Source organism: Nestor notabilis, unplaced genomic scaffold (genome assembly GCF_000696875.1).
Source record: "Nestor notabilis isolate BGI_N333 unplaced genomic scaffold, ASM69687v1 scaffold5642, whole genome shotgun sequence".
NCBI classification, from domain to species: Eukaryota; Metazoa; Chordata; class Aves; order Psittaciformes; family Psittacidae; genus Nestor; species Nestor notabilis.
Genome location: NW_009918632.1, coordinates 16,629 through 40,946, shown reverse-complemented (window position 1 = coordinate 40,946; position 24,318 = coordinate 16,629). Strand labels below are relative to the sequence as shown.

The window sequence follows — 24,318 nt, the reverse complement described above, 5'->3', positions numbered from 1 at the left end:
AGATCATCTAGTTCCAACCCCCCTGCCATGAGCAGGGACACCTCGCACTAAACTATGTCACCCAAGGCTCTGTCCAGTCTGGCCTTGAACACCGCCAGGGTTGAAGCATTCACAACTTCCTTGGGCAACCCATTCCAGTGCCTCACCACCCTCACTGTGAAGAACTTCTTCCTTAGATCTAACTGAAACTTCTCCTGTTTAAGTTTAAAGCCATTCCCCCTTGTCCTACCACTACAGTCCCTAAGGAAGAGTTCCTCTCCAGCATCCTTGTAGGCCCCCTTCAGATACTGGAAGGCTGCTATGAGGTCTCCACGCAGCCTTCTCCTCTCCAGGCTGAAAAGCCCCAGCTTTCTCAGCCTGTCTTCATACAGGAGGTGCTCCAGCCCCTTTATTGTCCTCTACCTTCCTCCCTGCTCCTACTGGTGGTGGAGAGTTGTGGTCTGTCCATAGCATCTCCTCTCTGCTGCTCCTTCTTCCACATGCTCCAGCATGGGTCCTTCCCATGGGTTGCAATCCCTCTGGATAAACTTGCTCCAGTGTGAGCTCTCCACAAGCTGCAGTTCCTTCAGGGCATGTCCACTTGCTCCACCATGGCTGCAGTGAGGATATCTGCTTTGCTGTGGTCACAGCCAAGGCTGAGCCCATCAGACTCTCTGAGATGACATGTTTAAGAAAGGGGAAGTTACTGCACAGCAGCAATTGCAGCCAGTGAAAGGAGTGAGAATATGTGAGAGAACCAGCTCTGCAGACACCAAGGTCAGTGCAGGAGGGCAGGAGGTGCTCCAGGTGCCGGAGCAGAGGTTCCCCTGCAGCCCGTGGTGCAGCCCATGGCGAGGCAGGCTGTGCCCTGCAGCACATGGACATCCACGGGGGAGCAAATCTCCATCTGCAGCCCCGGGAGGGCCCCGCACTGGACCAAGGGCATGCCCGAAGAAGGCTGTGACCCCATGTGAAGCCTGCACTGAAGCAGGCTCCTGGCAGGAGCCGATTACCTGACTGGTAATAAATTAAACTAATTATCACCAAGTCAGGTCTGTTTTGCCCATGGTGGTAACTGGTGGGTGACCTGTCCCTGCCCTTATCTTGATCCATGAGCCTTTTGTTTTACTTTCTCTCCCCTGCCCAGCTGAGGAGGGTAGTGATAGAGCAGCTTTGGTGGGCACCTGGAGTCCGGCCAGGGTCAACCCACCACAGTCCTATAGTACCTACATTATATATCCTTGAAACACAAGCCATGTAATTCTTTTTCCTCCTCTCCATGTCCCAGCCTGACTTAAATAGAACACACTTTCATTTATTTTTTTATACTGGGCCTTTGTTACTCGTTGTTCTACTGAAATTGAGAAACATATGGATCTTGTCTTGTATATCCATCTCTTTAAGTGGATTGAAAGCTGAAAATTGAAATAAAGTTTGCTTTTTTAAACCAATTCTTGCAACATCCTGATAGTTACAACTAATCACCTTTGGCGGCTCAGTAATTCTTGGCAAGAAGGTGACAGTGACAGTGTAAGTTAATCTTCTGTACCAACAAGCAAGATCTCTAGCCATATTTTAACCTGCACTGCTTCAAGTGCTTTTCTGAATGCATACATTTAACAACATATATTCCAGTCTCGTACAATGCACACATATCACTTCTATAGACCTACACCTCAAGACAGCCACCACATATCAAAGATAGAGGCAACATCCGTAACAGGTTTGGAGCTTTGGGCAATTTCTTTGCCCCAGTTTTGGTGTCAGAAGTTCTATCAGAAGCTCCAGCACTTACTTAATATCTGCCTTGCATTAAGTAAAACAGACAATGAATCACAGAGATCTCCTGGATTTCTGGAACTGTTCTCTGCTTTTCCACTACCCTCTGCCAACTCAGGAATTTCAGTGCCCGAGTGACCCCAGCCCAGGGGTGCCTGGTATGTCCATGACACAGCAGTCGCGGTATTCACACTTTTTCACAGTGCAACGCACTGATTTAACACTCAAATTGGAGAGGGCTCAGAAGCAATCACTTAAGGGCAAGGGGAGATATCAGGAAATTGTAAAAATGCTCCCACTTTGGAAGGAGGTATTATTCCCATTTTACAGACAGGACATCTGAGGCAGAAAGCTCCTGTGGGCCACATTAGGCTTTGCTCCTGGCACTCATTGTCTCGGAGCTATTTGGGCTGCTCTGCATTCAGCAAGTCGGTAATCACAGCAGGAGGTTTAATCCATCACACGGACAAGTATTTCTGCAGCCAGGCAAGGGAACAGCATTTAGTAACAGCCAAAGCTTTCTGTAAGGAATTTGTTACCAAATCTCTGGTATGCTGAACCTCTCTGACACAGGATGGGGCGATGCATTAGATCTGTACAAACCCACTGGAATTCAGGCAGAGATCTTCAAAAGTGTTTTAATGATTAAATCATGTCAAACATTAACAATGTAGGTATATTCAGATGAGCCAAGGGTTTATTTCTAGCACATTTAGACAGCCTATTTTGGATATTATAGCTGCTGTACTGAGCTATGTAAAGACTCTGCAAACCAGTACCTAGAAATGAAGACAGACACACAAGCTTTGATAATGTAAACATAACAGACCTGTCTCCTTCAAAACAAGGAATGAAACCCCACAAGGCTAGTAGGAGAACTGAGTAATTCCCTAAGAGATGTGCAAAATTTTTAAAAAAGATTAAAAAAAAAAAAAAGGAAAAAATTAAACATGTTAGAACTGGCATTTATATAAATATCAAAAAACAAATAGTTCAACTTGAGCAATGACCAGCAGTACGTCTTGCACAATTCAATGTTTCAGAGCTTAATGAATAAAATATTCATAATCAGAACTCCACCACGGCAGATACCAGAATACCAGCAACAGATATTGGCTTTGCAACTGACTCCTCATATGTGCAAGGCAAGATTTTACAAGAAGGAGTAACTTCAACAAGCACTCAAACCAAATCCTCAGATAACAAGCCAAAACATTACCAGTGATATACACAACTCACATTACAGAAACAGACATTCCAGCACATTTCAGTAACATTTAAAAAACATCAGACTGTTTAATTTTGCTTGTTTGGGAAAATAACACCATATTTGTGTTAGGCACATTTTATAAATGAACATATGCTACATGAAGAACAGTACAAACACCAACTTAAATACAAACAATTCCATCAGAAAAGCATCTTTCTGTCTTCGTTTTTAAATACACTTTCAGACATGTCACAGTCTCAAACAGTAGCTCCTAAAATGTGGATATGGCCATGGTAGTAACACTTGAAACTCTGCCAGCTTCCATATTAAAACTACTCTTCATTTAGCATTTACGAATTCTCAGAAATAAGGAAAAAAAAAAAGGAAAAAAAAAAAGAGAAAAGAGAAGATGGGTCCACCCTGTGTACACTCTAAACCTCAGAGACAATATCTAAGTCTTACTGGACTGTGTAAGCGCCAATTAATTTTACATAAGTGACATTACTTGAAATAAAAAAATAAGATCTATTAAAAAGGTAAAATAAGTTTTCCATCTGATTTGTGACTGTTTAATCAGTTAAAGCCAAATATACAAAACTAAATGAGCCATTTTCAATTTCACTGTATCACGTAGGAGATACTTAACGTCATGTATCACACACAGAACAGTAAAATGATCAATGGATTCTTCTAAATGACTTTTTACTAAAAAGTCAGTCAACTGAAAAGTTGAAACATACCCTAATTTTTAAATCAGTAATAAGCTTTGGGCCCTGCTTTTTAATTTAAGGCATGTGTGTTTATCTACTGAAACCAGCATTGTACAAATTACCTCTACAATCACATGCATGATCTACAGTAAAAAAAATGGAGGTTTAGATTACAGTGTTTTCAAATTGAATTATAATTCAGCACCTATCATATTGACTAGTAAGGCAACAGCAGTGTCGGATACTATGATAATACTCCCTTCCACAGTCTATAGCGGGGTCAGTGACAGCCCAGAATTACTTTTAAACTTTAACCTACTTTTATGTTCTTTAGACAGTTTCTAGGGTGTTTGCACTGGTTAAGTCCTACATATATCACACTATTCTAGGCAGGAATAGTTACAGTAGCTGTTAGAGTATTAGTGCACAACTCTTATTGTGCTTACAATCAGATGATTTTGTTGTTGGGGTTATCAAAATGGTTTTTCAGTTTGGTCTTCAATCCTTCCTTTGTTTCCTTTGTTTCACATTGTTCTCAAGGGAAGAAAAGCTGTTTGTGTACCCGTTCACAGTGGCTGTAGAGCCGTTCTGATACTCTTTCCTCCTCGAGGATGCCTTCTTGTTGTAAGTCTAGAATATATGGAGAGACACATGGCTTTGCTTAAATAGATATAAATAACTGCTTCCTCACAGTAAGTCTAGAAACACAAAAGTAAACTTGCATCCATCATTATTAAAGACCTTGTGCTGGTGGTAGAGTCCAACAAGCTCTACCATTTTTTGTGTATGAGGCTATACTATGCCTTTCATTCGTCACAGCAAGAGAATTAGTTCACTGGAAAAGATAAAGGCTTGGTAGTATGATGCCAGCATTGGTAGTATTATGTTAAGAGTAAAATAGAAACAAGGGAAAGAATTTTATGAGCAGACTGTGGCACAAGAATGTACTCAAAACGACAGTGAGGAAGGAGATTTGATGCACTGCAGGTGCCTACCTTGAGCAAAGCCAGAAGAAGAAGTGGATAAACAAGAACAGTGAGGGAAATTCAGAGACAGAAACGTGAAAGGAATTTGCACTGGCAACATGGGAAGCAAAAGCTGACAGGATCAGGGAGGCTTGGGACACCAACAAAAATTACAGTCAGTGATAAAAACAGAGATTAATTAATCTTAGTCAAAGGGGCTCAGTTGCCTGATGAGCGCATGTTTCCCAAAATGTGTGAAAGTTAAATGGTTAAAAGTTAAAATAAAGTAAAACTGATGAAGAAAGTTAAGTAATATTTGGAACATAGAATCATAGAATAGTTAGGGTTGGAAAGGACCTTAAGATCATCTAGTTCCAACCCCCCTGCCATGAGCAGGGACACCACACACTAAACTATGTCGCCCAAGGCTCTGTCCAGTCTGGCCTTGAACACCGCCAGGGTTGGAGCATTCACAACTTCCTTGGGCAACCTATTCCAGTGCCTCACCACCCTCACTGTGAAGAACTTCTTCCTTAGATCTAACCTAAACTTCCCCTGTCTAAGTCTGAAGCCATACTATCACGTTTAATTAGGAAGTTCATACGCAGCAAGTGATACAAACCACAGGACTGAATTTAAGTACAAGAAGATCAGATAGGGAAGCCTGCTATGTTTCCCCCCCATCAGTCACTTTTACCAGACCCAAAACGCTTAAAATTTTTCAAGAGACGTTTAAAACATGTAATTGGGTTTGCCTCTTTGGGGGCAGGAGGTTGTGTTGGCTTGATTTTCTAAAGATGGGTACATCTTTGCACAGAGTATGAATATGAACTGCTCAGAACCACAAATCCAAGTCTGGATCTGTTCAAACTTGAAATCAATTTTGTAGAAACAACTCAAAATCCTGATTTCCCACAAAGAAATACAAACATCTGGAAAGGTGAGCCAAAACCAGAACTACGCATGTTGGGAGTTTGGGAAGTTTCCCTGGATGTAAAACAAGCATTTCGCCTTGTAAGAGCAGTAATGAACAATTCCTTTGGGTCTTTGACAGGTTCACAGGCTGCTGTTTTATTTCAGACTGGAAAGCTGCTTCTTACATAAAGCTCTTCCCTCTCCCTTATCTGCAGTTAAAATTGCATTAGTAAAATGCTTTCTTGTGCCACTCTGCTTACCGAAATTACTAATCGTTCTGAATTACAGATACAAAACATCAGAAGATTCGAAACTGGAGGGCAGGCCAAGCATACTACCTTAATATATGCATGTTACTGGAAGATAGCAAAAGGCTGTTTCAAGCACTTCTTTCTGTAAGCAGCTTTCCAATGAGATACAGCTGGCAGAATGCTACAGAGAGTCCATAAATATTACTTTTACCTGGATATAGAAATTTGTGAAGAGGATAATCAAAGAAATCATGTAAGAAATCTGGAAATACAGCCACCCCTGAGGAAATGCACATGGCCAAACAACACCACAGCTGGTCTGGAAGATTGTCAGGACAAACTGAGTCTGGGGAGAGAAAAACAAAAAAGAGAAAATTAATACAAGGAGGAAAAATGCCATTATTGACCCAAATCTTATTAGTTATTTCCAAAACAACTCTAAAATATATATTACTGTGTATCTGACAAGTTTATCTTCTCTGTTTCACTAATAGTGTAAACCTCAGTTAGCAGACACACAGGTTGTGGCATTCCGTTGTTTAAGTGTTTTTATTTGATTATTATTGTTCCATTTTAGAGCATTAGAGTAACTCATGTAGAATTGATCTATAAATATACTAAGGAACAAAGACCACCTTCTTCCTAATGAGACCTCACTGGGTTTGACTCCACCATGCTAACAGAGTAGATACGCATCTCACTGCTTCAGTTGCAAAAGATTTGGGTCTACACACAGATCCTGTGATCCTCTTCCACGGACCTGGACTGCCTGGTATATGGCTCCAGTGGAAGGATTTTTGGAGTGAAGGCTGCAGGGAAGCTGGGGAGGCAGGAGGAGAGGGGTGGCTTAACTATCTTCAATTATCTCTTTTGGAAAAACAGAGTTTGGTCTTAAGTGCTGTTGAGAGCACTAGGCAAAAATCATCCCTACATGAAGGCTACCAGATTAGGGAATGTTTATTTAGAAAGGGAAAGTCTGTTGTGTTCTGCTCTGCTATTTTGCTGCCCTAACAGCTACATATGCAGAGCAGGCAAGGACGTGACAGCAACCATGACAATAGCCAGGGGGAGCAACTGAGGCACCCAGACACTTGCACTCTGTAGCACCCAACCAACCAGGATGAAGAATAGCACCTAAATCTGGAAGGAAAAAAAACCCAAACGAAAAACCAAACCACCAAGTAAACTCCTCCCCCCGCCCTCCTCCGCCAATGATCCCCGCTGCTGCAATACTCAGCTACCCTTTGGGAAGGAAGAGTGCAAAAAAATACAAACTTGAGAATCGACACTCCAAACTGCTGGCAGCAAACGTTGCTAATCGTCACCAGCAAATGTTATTAAACCCATTCACAGCTCTGACAGGGTGATAAGGGGGTGGGTGGGGGTGTTGTGTTTAACAAAAATGTCTATCTTTAGGCTTCAGTTTCCCCACCCTACAAAATGGGGAAGACAGAACACCCGTTTCCTTGTGGCGCGCTGACATGTTACACACGCCGAAACCTGGGTCTTGTGCAGGATCACTACCACGTGTGTCATATTGCTTAATTTCACTGCTCTTTTCACCTCCAGTACATAGCATCTGGGCTTCATCGCTGTACACTGTACAGGAAACAATACAAATGGGTACAAGGAGTCCAACATAGAATTACAAGAGAAAAAAAAATCTGCCCATTTAAAGTGCACAGACCAGAAATATTGAACAGTTTTTAATAAACCATTTGCAACTGCATGCAAAAGTGAGACAGAAAAGCCATTGTGCTGCAGGATGAGAATGAAGGGCCTTGTTAGCTGTGGACTGTGTTGCACTGAGTTTCTGGGCTGTCATCTCAACATCAGCCTGAGCAACCAAGCAGAGAAGAGCATCCCAGCTCAAACAGGCTTAGAAGAAAAGCTTCTCCTGCCTCCCTGGCTAGTAAGTCCCATAAACCCAGCACTGCAACTCCCAAATACATCTAGCCATACAACACGGTGAGCTGAAGAAAGATCCCACTGATCTCAGCACTGATTCATGTACACCATCAGTCCCAGCTCCCCATCGTCCTGAAAACAGAGCAAACAGAGGTGCAGAAGCTGTATTTCAAAGGCACTTAGAGATGTAGAAGGCCTTCGTTATCCCTTCTTCTACACCCTGCCAAAATTTTCTAACTGAGTAAAGACAAGATGATTTCATCATGAATACAAGAGCCCGCTGAAGCACTGAAGAGCAAATCACTCACCAGCTGCCCCTGAGTGATGTACTTCTTCCACCACAGATAAGGACGCATTGCTGGAATAGCAGACAATCCATAGTAGGAGTACATGAGGACATGGATAAAGCTATTCAGTGTGGCACCAAAGTAAGCTAAAGAAAGGCAAAGGAAAAAGAAAGTGCATTGCATTATGAGGGACAGGCTGTTTCATGGAAGCTACAAAAATAACAAGTTCAAAATATTACTATTTAAAATATGATTTATTTTAAAAGAAACACAAGAGATTTATTCCCCCGATTTGTCTTTCGCTCACCCAATGGAGTGGCTGAGATGTTTTGCAGCTGTGTGCTTTTTACCAGCCTTCTGGGTTTGTTTCCTCTAATTATTCTTTTTCACATCTACATGTTGGCTTCTCAAGGGAGCTGAACAGACTCAACAATCAATACCTTCACCCATTGACTTTTAGGCTTACTTCACTTCATTCCAGGCAGGAGCCCATTTTGTCATTTATAACCAAAACAATATGTGTGTTCAGAGACTGCAAGTTAGCCATTTTAGTTGTCTTTCTTTATAGCACCTTTATCCATTTAAAGAAACTTTTAGCTTAAGACCAAACTGCATAGAACTGTGATGACAAAGCAAAACATAAAGCTTGGAAAGGAAGGAGAAAAACCCATCGCTAGAAATAGCACAGAAGTATTTTCAAGACCACACAAGCACAAGATGGACTCTAAGTATCTGCACTTTTGACTGTTGTATAAACAGGGACTGACTTCCCTGGAGGAGAATGTGGTTCCAGAAGCAGTTTTTATACGTTCAGCATTACTCACTGCTGACAACATGAAACAAATATGAGTTTCTATGTTGTTTGGCCCAGAAAGCAGACTCCTGAGCAACACAGCCTTTTGGTCTGCACGGTCCATAGTTCGCATCCTCTGGACTTGAAAAGGTTTCTCTTGGATTAGTGTTCAACAAAGCCAGTATCTGTATGCTGCACATCTGAACCACAACTAAGCCACACTAATGCAGTTAGGAAACTGAACGCTAGCTAAAAGCAACAACATCAAAGCAAGATTGCCAAAGGTTAGCAGGATTTAGACAAGAGAGACATAGAAATCTTCCACCAAAGATGCATTTAGTCAAATTCATTAGTGCTCAGGAGACAAGATTTAATTGAGATCATCTGTTATGGCTAGTGGCATAATGAGATTAAATCAAGAAAGTAATATCTCAAGTGAACTTGACAGATACAAGGGCAAGAGTCACTATTAGCCATCTTGCAGCTGAAACAGGTTTCTGGTCCTGACTTGGAAAAGAGCATTGTTTCATTAGAGAGTCTGTGACTACCACAAAAAAGAGAAAGCAAGGTTGACAGGTATCAGACCTGGACTGCTGCAGCTGATCAATATCACAATGCTGCACAAATTCTGCAAACTACACAGGCATGGCTTTTCTGGAGGCTCTGCAGGCAGCTTAATTCCTGCAACTGTCTGCAACAGCTTAATATGGGACAGAACAAATCCTGCAGCTGAAGGTACCAGACATGTCTGGTTTGACCAAAAGAAAACCAACAGGGTCCTTGTTGCAGGTGTTCCCTACTATCACCCAGTACTTACAGTGACCACAAGGCACCCAGTTCATAACAAACCACCAAATGTTCAGCATTGTTGCATGGTGGTAGACGTGCAGAACAGTGATCTGATGATTATTTTTCCGCAAAATGAAAAAGAAGGTATCCATGAACTCAATGAGTTTGGAGAAATAGTACCACCAAAGGACACGTATGATCTAGAAAGGAAGAAACACGTTTTAGAAGCACTGCACATTGTGGGGGCTTTCAACCCCTTTGTTATGCAAGTAATTAAAATCCAGATTCTGCCTGGCACTACTTGGACTGAAGACACTGCTGAGATCTTCTGAAACGCTTCTGCCTCAGGTCTCTCTGTAGCAGATTTAGGTACAAGCCCATAGCCACAGCTGAAAACAGGATGACAAAGACCTTTTTATGAGGCTGTTGCTGTGCACCTGCGGTGCCCTGGGAGAAACAAGACAATATTTAAACAGAGTTGGTCCCACACTGTTCTCTAAAGGACTGCTCTGAACAGGGACTGGAAGAAATCATGATCACATCTCAGAAAGAGAAGGGGAGTCACAACACACAGTGGTTGAATACAGCCTTAAGACCAAGTCCTTGTTTTTTGACCTGGGAACACTTGAACATTACTCTCCAAAATACCTACCATGAATATATTATAGATTAATAATTATGGTTGACAATGCATTGTCCTTTGTGTTGTGAAAGGAGGAAAAAACATACAGTTTGAACAAAATCCACATAATCAATACTGTTCTGCTCTCCACTTACACACAAGTGGGCAATTTGCAATGTTACTAGCTGTAAGTCTCGATTACATTACCTTCATATCAGCTTCTCCTCCACTGTGTGTATCCTGACAGAAGAAATTGTATCCTCCTTCCCATACTCCTGTCACCAGCTGAGAAGATCAAAGAATAAAGTGTTATCTGGGGAGAAGGCTGCACCCCGCAGCACATGTAAACCTCTGCAGTGTCTCTGCTGAGACATCTGGTGTCAAGGGATTCATGGGCATTCGCGTGTGGCATTAGGTTGAACTCAAGCTCCAAGCAGTGATCAAATCATAGCAGCGGGTGAATTAACAAATTCTTCCAACTGGGGTATACCAGCATAAAAATAGGAGGTAGCTTCTTATTCCCACTTATCCCACAATGCGTGTGTGTTTTGCACAGTCGTATTCCAGACAGATTCTCAAGAAATATCTTTCCTTCTTGGCTGATGATCTCATTGTTGGAGAAAGTGAATGACCAGAGTAAATACATTTTTCTTCTGATCATTTTTGGAAATAAAAAGTTGCATTTTTAAGGCAGTTTTATACACAGAGATCTGAGTATAATTTTTTCAGCCACGTAACAGAGCAAATCTTCAGCTTTGCTACCCTTAGCAGCTAACAACTGACGTTTCACCATACTGTGATTCTTCAAGATCTTCTTAAATAATTCACTCACCCCAAGTACATTATATCCTTTCCCAGTACAAGGGCCTTCCTTCACAGGATATGCTGTTGCCTGCCTGACTTCCTGGCATAACAAATAATACCTGAGACATGATGGAGTTACTTTTAAGGGTAACGACCAGCTATTAGTCATGAGAGGATGATGGGGAGCTGAGGGGCTGGCTGAAACCTCCAGAGAAGCAGGAGGCAAGCTGGATGTCTGCATCCCACCCTTTCACAGGTGGAAGACAGATGAACAGGTTGAGATGGGTAGGGAGGAGGTACAAAGACAGAAGCAAGCCCCTCTTTAATACTGCAACAGAATGCACCACAGGATGTTGTGTATAAAGATGTTTTTCCTCGTGGGAATAGCATGAGGAGAGCAGTAACAAATTTAGATGATTCCCAAGCGAAAAGAAGAACATTCTAAAGGCAGAGACAGATATCCTGCACAAGCAAGTTGTCCATTTTTGGCCTTATCTAAGCTTGTGCAGAATAAAAATAAAAGCTTTGCAAGGCCACAGTGAAAAATCTCTTTGTACCATAAGTCATTTAAATGATCACTTGATTAAAGGACTACAATAACTCGCACAATTAAACGCTGCTCAGAACTGTGAATGAGAAGCTGATTCTAAAAGGTACAATAAAGATTATCACTTCAATGATCTACCTTTTCCTAATGTTATTTCTTTCATGCCTCATTTTCTCCCTAAATTAGCTTTTAAAATACCCAGTCAGCTTAGGTCATTATTTTTTGACCTTCTGAGATAGAATTATTGCCAGTATTGGGGGGGGGAGACATCTAGTTATATCATAACATATAGACCTGGAATTACCTTGTGCATTAGAGATAAGTCAATACCACCCTGCCACAGTGAGAGCAGGGCAGCCGTGTACATCAGCAGCTGACCCAAGCAATTTCTCTATCCAAGCAGAAAGGGCATGCAGCCACGGGAGGACCCCTCTCCCAGCCCTAAGGCAGGCATGGCTGTGCCAAGCACACTAGTTTAAAAGCAGTAACCTGCTAATGGACCAGCTACATCCTGGAGCAAGCCCCGCACCAAGCTGCTCTCTGGGCACCGAGGGAAAGCCCGCGCGGCTCTGCGAGTGCCCGCCAGTCCCCCAGACAGAAGCCCACATTGTGCTGTGATCATGTTGTTAAGAGCTTACAGATGTTTTCATACAGTTCTCATAGCTCAAGGAAGCATTAGGATAGAAGGATAATCACAATGTTTATATTGTAATTAATCCAAATACCATCCATCACTAATTCTGCAGTCTGTAAACCTCTCCCAAGTAAAGGCTAGCATAGTGAAACACAAAGAGCTTTCCCTGAAAGCAATAGCGGTTCACTACATAATGTGTAACACAACCAGAGGTGTCTGGATGGATCCCACCTCTCTGAAGGACAAAGACATCAGTGTGGGAACACGTAGCTTCAGCTAAACCTGAATAATCCTTTGTTTCCAGAAGCACATATAATAATATGCTACAAGCTGTAATATTCTCACAGCCACAGGGGTTTAAATGATAGATGCAAAGCAACATTTGTAGGAAATGGTAACATCTTTTAACATCATATAAATAGTTAGTATAGTTACAAAAATAATTCAATTCCTCCCTTTCCAGAAGGAACTAAATGGTGAAAAGCTGCTACTGCTGTCCACAAACCGCTGCTGCTGCCCACAGCCTTGCTTGGTCCAACATACAACACACAGATAATCCTTTTCCAGAGTTACCCAGCTGCTCCCTTGCCTGACACCACTATTTCTTGCACCCACAACACTTTCAGCACATGCTGGAAGGCTCCAGAAAACAAAGCAATTGGCCACTCTGAGACCTGACCACAAACAGTTCCCAAATGGCTGTTACGCACAAGGCTGGGCATAGAGCAGCTCGCTTACATGCCACCCAGAAGACAATAGATGGAGGTGTCATAAATTGCCAGTTAGTGCATTTAAGTCATTGCTGATGCTTATTGTGGTCTGCTCCCAGAGTCTCTTACTCCTCCTTACAGCTACTGTACAGCAGGTCTCAACTTGCCCAGCAACGGGCTGGCAGCTCCTCGGCCACCCCAGCCTTGAGACAACCTTTCCCTGCCCACTGTCCCTAGGAAGTCCTTCATCTGCAGGCTGGCAGGAGCCGAGGCTTGCTTAATGACACCGCTGATGTGTGACCACAGGTATACCTTCTCTTGAGAAAGCAGCCTGTCCAGAAAAGGCTGACTATAATCACTTTCACCAGAGTATGCGATTTTTTAAATGGCACAGAAAGAGACAGCTCCTTCATAAGCCAATTAAAATGGTGCTGAAAGTCAATGTTAAGTTCCTCAGCTCCGGGGAAAGCCCTGCAGCTCAAAGTTGCTTTTGTGCTCCAACAACTTGTACTTCCTTCCCTTGCATTTAATTTTATTTTTTTTTCTTTTTATATGGCTCTCATTTTGTAATTCCGTTGCTGAATTCCTTAATATGCTGTGGCATGTGCAGTTCTCATCAACTCCGGTACCAAAATAAACCAGCACACTAACACCAGTCTGACTGGGCCGTGGGAGAGGTGTTACTGGGGAGAATTTTGTTTTCTTGTGATAAAACCAAAGCCTGAGACACACTGGAGAGGGGCAGATAAGGGACACAGCACTGCCTCACACTGTGATGAGTTTACAGGCTTCAAAACAGGACTAGATGAGAGTGAAAAGAAACAGAAGTTCACATCTCTGATCAAAGAAGGCAAATGCCTGCAGAGATAAGAAACTTTATCTTTACATGAACACAGTCACCTCAGGAGAGAGCTAAGTGCTTTGGGACCTTGCAGAGAAAGAAAAGGGAGAGGAAAGAGCAGCCTTGGCAGTGAGCTGTCACATGGGGCTCACATGCCATGGGAGCTCTTCACGAGTCCCCTCCTTCCCGAACAGGTTGCACCTCTTCGGTTGCTTTTCCCACAGCATGAACAGCAAGTCCTTATCAGGAAAACCTTAGACTTTCCTCAGGCAGATCTGGGAGGGAATTAATGTTTCAGATGGAAGGAAAAGGACAGTAAAGACATCACTCAAAGTGAGCCTTCATCACTGAGCAGTTTTCTCAAATATAAGTCTACATGGTCCACATCAACTGGCTCCAGTATAAATAAAAAAATATCCTCAAAATAAAATAGGTCTGCATCCCATAAAACTGGGTACCTGGCATCCCCCTGCTCTACCAAATTACCCATCTGAGACTCAGGTAGAGAGGCATGGGCGCTACTCACAGTATTACAAGACAACTTGACTCGTGATGCTGGTGCAGAGCAGTGACCTGGGGAGAAGCAGTGCTGCCTCCGCTTCTGCAGCTCTTTCAGACACAGGTGTGCCAGTCAGCGGGCAATTAACCCATATGCTATAACTCCTCCACCAGCCACACCGCTTTGCACCTTCTCACCACGCACCTTCTCACCCCTTGCTGCCCCTGCCCCAGGCAGAAGTCTTATTTCCCCTCAAAGTCCAAGCACTGTAGATTTGTACAGAATAAACCATTGTTATTTGCCTCTAATGAGCATCCTCTCTTCCTGAAGCACAGGAGTGACAGGTCTGCCTGGAGGAACCTCTCCTGGTTCCTTAGGTCTGCCTTGCCTTTTATATAGTCTGGAACAAGCACAGTCCACTACTCTGTTCTACTAGTACCAGAACACAGCCCAGTTATTAAATGCACAAATAATTTATAGCAAATACCAACAGAAACTACTATCTCAGGAATTCCACATAAGACATATATGATTTCTAGTGATTTTAAAATAAGGCTATAGTATATTATATCAGTAGACCAAATGGTGCAAATATACAATAACGAGAATGATACAAATCCTACAATGCAAATTTCCTCCCTCCCCCCCCATTATTGCTTACAGACATTCAGATGTAAAGGCCAGAAAACCAAGTAGGTCATTTTTCTCGTCCTAGTTTGGAGGATGTCTCACTTTAACATCTTGTTTTGGTCATAAAATACTTAAACTGAGCTGTGATGCTATGAATCATGACCAGAACCACCACAGCTGTAATTCAGGAAAAACGCCAAAGCAGGTTTTCAGGTCTATCATATACAAGCTATTAAAGCAGCTTATTTTCATTTAGGCTACTAAACAAGTTCATAAGTAATGATGTTTAATGACTTTCCTCAGAGTAGGACTGAAAAAACTTTAATTCAGCTGAAACTCAAAGTGACAATGAGGAAGAGAACAGTGAGTTAAATCTATTTTTCGAATGCTGCTCTTCACCATTTTATATTAAAAGTCAGTACACATACTATAGAGTGCTACTGATGCATTGCTACCCCTTCAAAGCCCAATTTCCATGACTCAATTTGAGTGAGGGTATCACTTCTTTGCACAGACACAGGTAACTGTGGAGGCACTACAGCTACAGAACATACCCGGAGGTGCAGGAAGCCAAATTCTCTCCCTATTACCTGGCCCTTCAGCTCTCTCTCTGCAAACATCAAGCAGCACAGTGCTATGTCAGCATGGCTCTCTGCTTGGCAGCATTTTCATGGGTCAGTCCCTTGTTGCAGAGCGTTGTTTGCCCTCATGTCTAGCTTGTATGTGCTGTCAAACACATGAGCTTAATAATCTTCATAATGCCGTGGCTTTGTGCATTCTCATTATAAAAGAGAAGGTGTATTTACAATACCAATGAACATTCCACACAGATAACATTACATTAAGAGTGATATTCACTTTGATGTAATGTGTTTTACTCTATAGGAAGGAGGAGCCTTAATGTTCACTGTATTTCAGTTGTCTCATTCCTTCACAAAATAAAAGCTATTCAGCAGGTTACAAGTATGAGGACTTATTCAGCGTACAATAAATAGTCCCTTCATGATAACCAGTTCATTGTTAGCAATAAAAAGGCATTTATAAGATCAACAGTTCAGATCTCTTCTATTGTTTAAATTTATCCGCAGGTTTTGTAACATGGCGGAATGTTACACTAATTTTCATTTGGAAACTATGAGTATGATACCAGGTATTCAAGGGAAAAAGATTGGCTATTCTGAGAGGTTTAGCCACACTTAGTACAACTGAAGACTGCACTTGTAAACCCTCAGTAACATAATTGGAGGTCAAAACAACAGATTATTATATAATTATAAAGAATACCTTCATAAAATAGTGTATATGTTGTACATGAAGTCCTCAGCAACACTACTTATAGACAAATTAAACAGATCAACATACAAATTTTTGTAGATTATAACATCCTGACAGGGAGGTTAGAAAAGTAAGCACATCAAGAACACAAGTTCTTCCAAGTGCCTAATCAATCCAGAACTCCTGTCTCCCCAAGAATTGAATATCAAAAGTACTTAATAACCCCGCTCAGTAATTTTTGACTAAACAATGCACAGGAGAATTAACTTTAAGCTTAAATCACTAGTAATCTAAACAGTCACCTTGTAAAACACTATAGCATTAACTACAAACTTGAAGGAGAGTTACAGCTTGCTTATACCTCTAAGCAAATGCCAAAAATAATAAAATATTCATAGCTCTACCTCTAGCTTGTAATTACGTTTTGAAAGTGAAATCTCCCCTTACAGAAAGGAGAAACATTTTTGCTTAAAAGCAAGCCAAGAGTATTCTGTACATTAAAGCCACACACTCCATCACTTTCTGACATTCTTATTTTCACTGCTATAGTTCTTCATTTTTACTTTTAATAAAAACCATACAATTCTGAGTAAAAGCAACTAAAGTGCTCTATAAGAAGTGGAAAACTTCATACTGCCTAAATCTTTGTTTTGTTAAGAAAGAAAGTAAGTCCACAGAAAGTCCAATTCAGTTTGAAATATGTTTGTATGTTCAGATTTTAACTTCTAAGAAAGAGATGAATCACAATGACATTGATGCAATTGTTTCAGCAAAACTAAGAGGATACAAAAGAAGCTATTGCAAGCCCACAGAAACAGATGTGAGGAGTGCGTGCATAACTAAACACATTTAAATAAAACATGTTTTGCACTTCAAATCAAGCTGTACTTTTGCTACAAAGTACTTTGTACAATCCACCAGCACAATCACACTGAGCATGACTTCTAGGCAAGGAGGAGTTACTGAAGGAGTAGCCAGGTTCAAGCCGAGAGATCAGTGATGCCTTTACTTGCACACTGAGCAACAGAAGTGCATTTGAAACACTGCTAACCAAGGTCAGCATAGATGTTTAAGTCAAGGTTTGTTTCATACCATCCTTAGGGGTAGCATTCAAACTACGGTTTTCTCCTCTGAGAAGTGACATTGAAGAACAGTCGCAACATTTCTGCAGATGTTCCCCCAGGTTTAGGAGGACTGTCCTCAGAGGTAATTTCCAACATAAACCAATATAAATAAAATAGATACCGCAAAATAACCCCAACCCAGCTCATTTTTTCCTACCTCATAAAACATATACAGAGAAAGCAGCGTAAGTCCAAGGTTGTAGACCACTAGAATACCCCTGCACGAGAAGGGTTGCTTATTCCGCATGTACTTTGGTCCTAGCCATACAATTAGTAAGTACAAGACTGAGAAGATGAAGGTAGGTGTATAGTTCTCCAGAAGAAGCCATCCTTTTACTCTGGGGTCTGAAACAAACAAAAACATACGAACACTTAGATTTTGTATGGCGTAGAGTTCAATGCATCCAGAAAGAGCTGTACCCACAATGCTTCCAGATGAAGAAAAGCAGCAAGCCCTTTTAAGGGCTACATTGGTAACTACAACAAACTGTCACAAACAGGATTTTAGTTATACAGTTGTTAAAGACAGTAGGAAGAATTCTCTTCCTAAAGCAAAAATATTCTTAAATTATAGCTGCTATTATTTTTAAATACTTGTTACCATTCAGAATTGTCATCCATCTTGAATACAACAGATGAGCTTAAATTGTAAAGAAAAGCTTTAACAACTCTCTCCCCCTTATTCTCTCGATCCAACCTTTCCCAACAGTACACAGCTTATTTCCTCACAGAGCCAGAAAAGCTGAGAGTGCAGCAGATACCTTTGTGTTTACCAGTGGATGATCCTGATAATTATTTCCTAATCAATATTAACACAATTAGATTTATGCATGCGCTACTCAAAAGGATTAAGTTTTGGAGTCCTTGTATGAGCAATGAAACACAGAGCAGTCAGTCCAGTCTGACAAAGAGTCCGTTTGGCAACGTCAACTGCTCAGGAAAAGCACATAAACCACCCCAAATGAGAGGGTTTCAGGGGAACACTGGGGACAAGTGCATGATCCTTTTGAACCACAACTGTGTTATCCATACCCAGCAACAGCACAGTATTTCACTCCTCTCACTAAAGTCAGCGTAAAGGACTGAAACCAAGTTTACCAAATCATAAATGAACGATGATCTTAAGGTCCTTTCCAACCCTAACTATTCTATGATTCTATGAATTCCAGTATTGCTGGCATTCACAGCCCTGACTTAATTTTAAAGGAGTCATATGCGGATCCTGAATGTAAGAAATGAGGCTTTAAAATGTAGGTTGGGAAGCAGTTAAGAAAGCTGGGGAATTGTTAGGATTTGCCACCTTTATGGTTCATTATTTTTAAGACACGGCAAATACAGACCATATGCCAGCACATGCAGTAAGTAATATCAGAACATCCAAACTAATTTAAACAGCCTTAGTATGAAGAAGGGGGAGGGAACAAGGGCACTGAGCTACTAAAAGCAAACAGAAAACACATTTTGAAGGATCAGAGCCCTGTTCCACCTCCTATGGACTACGTCATGCGAGGATGCAGCATTACCACCAAAGTTTTAATGGGATAAAGAAAGAGGTAGAAAAGATGCTGCTGTAGCCATCAGAGGAAAAAAAACACACGCCACTGAGCAGCACTGCTGTGCACACTCTGTATGGGATGCTTACATTTAATTCCCCCTGTTCAGGACCAGGTGGAACAGGGCCATCCCTGCCCTAGCTGGAGACCCTCACCATGAGGCCACTACCTGTCTGGTCCCACTGCCTCTCCCTTCTCCAACTGTAGACTTCTTCCCAGTGAAAAACCTACCAAAACTATTGTTTCTTTAAAAAGAATGGTTTCAAAGAAGCAGTGCTTTTTTTAAATAAAGCTATTATTAAAATCTCAATTAAAAAAAGGTGGTAAAGATCTCGGTGAGATAAGTCATTCACTAAAGACTAACAACATGAACTTAAATGACAGTAAGAATAGCAGCACCTATGATTGTCATACCTGAAAAATTAGCAGTTCTTCAGGTCGAAAGATCAGAGGGACTGAGCAGACATTTTTCTGTATACACAATAATACATTTTGCTGCTTTGCAGGTACTAAAAAAGTAGTCACCTATCACCATCAGGATGTTAGAAGGAAGCTGTTTGTTATGCTCTAGTATCTGCATTGTAATACCAGTTTAATTTATGTATTTAATTTTTATCAAATCTTACCTCTGGGTCCAAGCCAAACATCAAGGTAGCTATTGATTGTTTTATCTAGAAGTTCCATTTTTCAACCTATTGAAATGAAAAGAGGAGAATAAAGTTAGTTTTTCAGCTCACAAAAATAATCATCTGAATACCATCTGCTAGGGTTAACAAATTAAATACTAATCTGCAAAAATTGCTGCAGACATACTGGACACTACCAGCACATATAAAGTACATAAAGCTTATTCTAATCTCAGAGAGCCACTAGTGAAAGAGCAGTATTTCACACTGAAGTAGTTAGTCATAGATCTAGATACACAGAAGCTTAGAATAATGAGTTCAGATTAACCTGAAGTTCTTTTCAATTCTGTATCTTGTAAGTGCAAATACAGGATGGCATCTTGCAAGATCCCTCTGCAGTGAGAAAGAGGAGGAGGAAGACAGTTGGACCTTGAGAAAGCCAGTAACATTGAAATTCTCATATAAATACTAAGAAGCTCTTTTAACAAAGAGCCTCAAATAGCTGGCGAGGAGGAGGAGGGAAGGGAAAAACGTGAAAACTGTCTCTGCTGTCAGTTCTGTGGAGAGGTGACTGATCACAGCTCTTGATTAACAGCCCATAAAACCAAGAGATCAACAGTCACTGAATGACAGAGTGTCTGCAGAGGCAAGGGAGAAAAAGTGGCAGTTTGTGGCACAAGCATCTCCAGTACCAGAGAACTGCTAACTGGTGAGACATCACCAGGTCAGACTTATCCAACATCAGTACAGTACAGTGATTAAAATGTCATCTGTCAGCACCTCACATGGCCAGTAATTACTGGTAGCACCCGGTACAGGTACTGTGGTACATAAGTAGCTGTACCTCCCTAAGGTTAAAGCAGGAAAGAAATAACAACATTTTCTATGAGCAGGGACAGTTGTCCATGAGCCTGTTCAAGAGAAGAGGAAGTAATTTTCTTCTTGATTAAGAAAAAGAATGACGACAAAAACCCCCAAAACAAAAACCAACCAAACCCCCCCAAATCCCTTCCCCCCACAAGTACTAATATAAACAGCAATTTTTAGTTACTGGAAAAAAACCTAAGTAACACATAAGCTATTGACATATCCACCGCACAAACTGAAACAATGACATGAGTTTACATGTAGTTGCTAACAACAGAAAAGTTCATCTCTATTTTTTTTCAGTTCTAGCCAGAGACATCTCTCTTCACGTGTGAAAACCCTGCCTCTAGGAGATTTCTGATTTACACAAGTAAGATGAAGAGTAGGTCCTCTCCTTTTAGTCAGCTGGAACTGACACCTCCATTTCTTTTGAGGCCAGCAAGAAAAGCCAAGCAGGATGCAAATGATGTCCTGGTCCAAAGCAGGACTGCAAGCTGCCTGGCTCCCACAGGAGCTTTGACATCCCGTGGGACCAAGAAAATACAACAGGCTTGGCTATGTGCATTCACACTGTGCGGTCCTCTACGTAATCCACATCCCTTCCACTGCAGGGCTCCAGGCACACTCACTGAGGATTCTGGCTGCACCCCCAACCCACAGTTTCACTGTTTCCCATGGGGGCTCTTAGGGACACACGCTGAAGAGGACTTTCCCCTCTGTGTGCAGAAAGTCTTTGTGCTGCTTTGGACTACACAACAGCACAGAAACCTCCCTGGAATCTGGTTACCAGGCACAAACAAAACAGCTTGATTAAAATAACCAGGAGTGCTAAAAGACTTTCACAGTCCTGATTCATACCACTTTTATTTTGCAGCTGAAGAAGCCCAGCCCAAATAAGCACACACTTGACAAGAAGGTGCATTTTTGGGATTACGTCACCTCACCAGTTATGACACACACAGACTGCAAGCACTTGCATGAATGGTCACAGCCCTGGCACACCAGTGTCGTAGGAATAAGGAAATTTAACTGAGAAGCTTATGCTGTGCTATCAGAAGCATGAACATTAGGAAGACTGTGAGAAATGAGTATATAATTTCAAAGGAGGAGAAAGGAAGCTTTCTTTATCCAAAGCAAGCTTGTTTTCCCTCCTCCCCCTTTTTTAAATCTGTCAGCTATTAAACATTGCCAGGAAAAGCACTCCCCAGCAGATAATTCATTTTGTTGCCTGAAATCCCCACTTACTCAATTTGCCTGTCGCTCCTTTGATCCAGTACTGATCGATTTAGTTACACAGCACTGCACCATCCAACCACTCAGCATCTGCGCCCAACTTCCAACTCCCCTTTTTGCAGAGGAATACTTCAGATGGGAGAGTTTGTTTCAAAAAACAAAGGTTCCTTATACAAAAATATTATCAAAAAACTGCTCAATTCAGACCTGACTTGCTCTATATTGCTGTTTGCTGGACACTGAAGATGCAGATATGTAAGTGAAACGACTAAAAAAGCAGAAACAAACCCAGCAGAGCTATAGCAAAGACAGCAAGAAATGAAACTGTGTGTTCAACCCTTCCATAAAATTGGAAGAAAATCTCATTCCCCAAGAGGAGGAGGCTTTCTGCAGAGGTCTCAGCTTTTTCGTGTTGTGACCCCAAAGCAGCTTTTTGAGGCAGCATTATCAGACAGCAGATTATAAAAGGCACAGCAAAGGAAGAACTACTCCTGGTGTCGATTTCCAGAATTTACAGAAAAAGAAATTGTTTCAAAAGGAACTCATTTGTGTAACAGAAAAACAGAGGGAAACAATATGCTTTTGTTCCAGAGGGGGTCATGTGAAAATGCATCAAGTCTCCTGCCAACAGCACACAACATTAAACACTGCTTCAATGGCAGGAACTACAAGGGTTCTTTTTTAATTAGAATAGTTTCCCAATTCAGAGGAACATCGACTCCCAGAAAAATTAAACGAGTGGCCATTTGAAACACTGTAATCAGCATGTTTCCTAATACTGAAAGTAAGCAAATTCTGCAACTGACCACATACATGAGCAGATCACTAGCAATGCTCCTTTACCTAGAAGTCATGTCACAGTGAGGCACATTATTCATACAGTACTTTGGACTGGAAGGGACCTTTAATTGGTCATCTAGTCCAATCCCCCCTGCAACAGAGACATCTTAAACTAGATGAGGTTTCTCAGGGTCCCGTCCAACCCCACCATGAACATTTCCAGGGACAGGGCATCCACCACCTCTCTGGACAACCTGCTCCAGTGTTCCACCACTTTCATTGTAAAAGATTTTTTCATTCTATCTAGCCTAAATATACCCTCTTTTAGTTCAAAACCATCACCCATTGTCCTATCACTATGTGCCCTACTAAAAAGTGTCCCCATCTTTCTTATCAGGCCCTTTTAGGTACTGGAAGCCTGCAATAACGTCTCTCCAAAGCCTTTTCTTCTCCAGGCTGAACAACCCCAACTGTCTCAGCTTTTCATCCACCAGCACCCCCAAGTCCTTTCTCTGCAGGACTGGTCTCAATCCCTTCAACCACCAGCCTGTACTGACACTGGGGATTGCCCCGAACCAGGTGCAGAACCTTGCACATGGCCTTGTTGAACCTCATGAGGTTCACATCCACTACTTCTCAAGCTTGTCCAGGTCCCTCTGGATGCCATCCCATCCCTCAGGTGTGTCAACCACACCACTCAGCTTGGTGTTATCTGCAAACCTGCTGAGGGTGCACTTGATCCCACTGTCCATGTCACTGATGAAGATATTAAACAGTATCGGAGCCCTGAGGGACACCACTCATCACTGATCTTCATCTGGACATTGAGCTGTTGATCACTACCCTCTGGATGCAACCATCCAACCAGTTCCTCATCCACTGAACAGTCCACTCATCAAATTCATATCTCTCCAATTTAAAGAGAAGGATGTTGTGGGGGACCATGTCAAAGGTCTTACAGAAGTCCAGACAGATGATATCCATACCCTTATTCAGTATCTACAGTCAGAAAGGCCTAATTAAGCCACACATTGCTTTTTAAGACAGGTACCTCCCTATACACTACTTATTTTTTTCCTAACCTGCTTTTCCTGGGCAGGAAAGAAACAATCCTTTCTGCTACCACATTTTACCAGTGCAGTAAGGCCACTGAACACCAGGGCAAGCTGGATCAGAGTCTGGAAGCACTGAGGCTTAGAACCTGAAAGATGCTTTACTCTTCCAAGTCCAAATATTTTATCCAGGAAAAGGCATATCTGATGTTTTAAAAAACACAAAGTAACTGGACTTCCAATTTTGCAATACAAATATAATGAAGGCTAAATTTGTACCTTGCCCCAACAAGATTGAGCCCCATCATTAAAATATTACTTTTTCAAAAATCTTCTGGATTTAGACAGACAGGGTCATTTTGGACATCCACAGAACATTCTGTATCCTTGGTCCACTTCTGGCACTCTGAGCTGGGACATGCACTGTGCTCCAGCAGCCACCCCTGTGTCTGGGCTGAAGAGGTGAGCTCTGCCCTGCCACTTCGTCCAGGCATGGATGATCCCCAGTGCTCCTTGATGTGACAACCAAAAATACAGGCCAAAAGCTACACAGAAATGTGCTTTTCTTGCAGTATATTTATTTTTTTGTTGAAATTATTTATAAAGGTTTTTTTTTTACAGGTTACTAGCAGTGATTACCTGCTCTTCTGATGTGCAGCACTACTCTGAGGAAAGGGCTACTAAATACTGAAGTATTTTACCAGCTCCTGCCCTTCAAAGGAAATTACAGAAAACACATTCTGGGAGTTTATGCCAAAAACTGATTTAAGAATTCTTGGTCACATTTTAATGTTGTTTCTTGAGTTTTTTCTTGGAGTTGCTTCAGTTGCAAACATAAAGCACAAAAATACAAAGGTTTGCTCCCAGTCCCACGCCACCCTTTTAAAGCAAAGCAACCAGCAGCAACAAAACATTTTAGGCTGAAAGCTCAAAGC

The 24,318-nt window shown here is 41.7% G+C and overlaps 1 protein-coding gene across 1 annotated transcript; it reads right to left on the bottom strand.

Moving 5' to 3' along the window:
* Nucleotides 1–2,370: 2,370 nt before the first annotated feature.
* On the bottom strand, nt 2,371–19,523 carry ELOVL5 (ELOVL fatty acid elongase 5). Its single transcript, XM_010009806.1, has 7 exons — nt 19,452–19,523; nt 17,430–17,617; nt 10,416–10,493; nt 9,615–9,786; nt 8,026–8,150; nt 6,021–6,155; nt 2,371–4,308 (listed from the first exon to the last, which is right to left on the bottom strand). The coding sequence occupies exons 1-7, from the start codon at nt 19,507–19,509 to the stop codon at nt 4,177–4,179; spliced, it is 888 nt and encodes a 295-aa protein (XP_010008108.1). The 5' UTR covers nt 19,510–19,523; the 3' UTR covers nt 2,371–4,176.
* Between the last annotated feature and the right edge of the window lie 4,795 nt (nt 19,524–24,318).

What these genes read in the sequence shown, in the direction of transcription:
- ELOVL5 (XM_010009806.1), bottom strand. Translation starts at nt 19,509, where the DNA reads ATGGAACTTCTAGATAAAACAATCAATAGCTACCTTGATGTTTGGCTT. An exon ending in GAGGAGAAGCTGATATGAAG is followed by an intron (nt 9,787 to 10,415) that starts GTAATGTAATCG and finishes CTTCCTTTCTAG; the next exon opens with ATCATACGTGTCCTTTGGTG. An exon ending in TCACAAATTTCTATATCCAG is followed by an intron (nt 4,309 to 6,020) that starts GTAAAAGTAATA and finishes CATATATTCTAG; the next exon opens with ACTTACAACAAGAAGGCATC.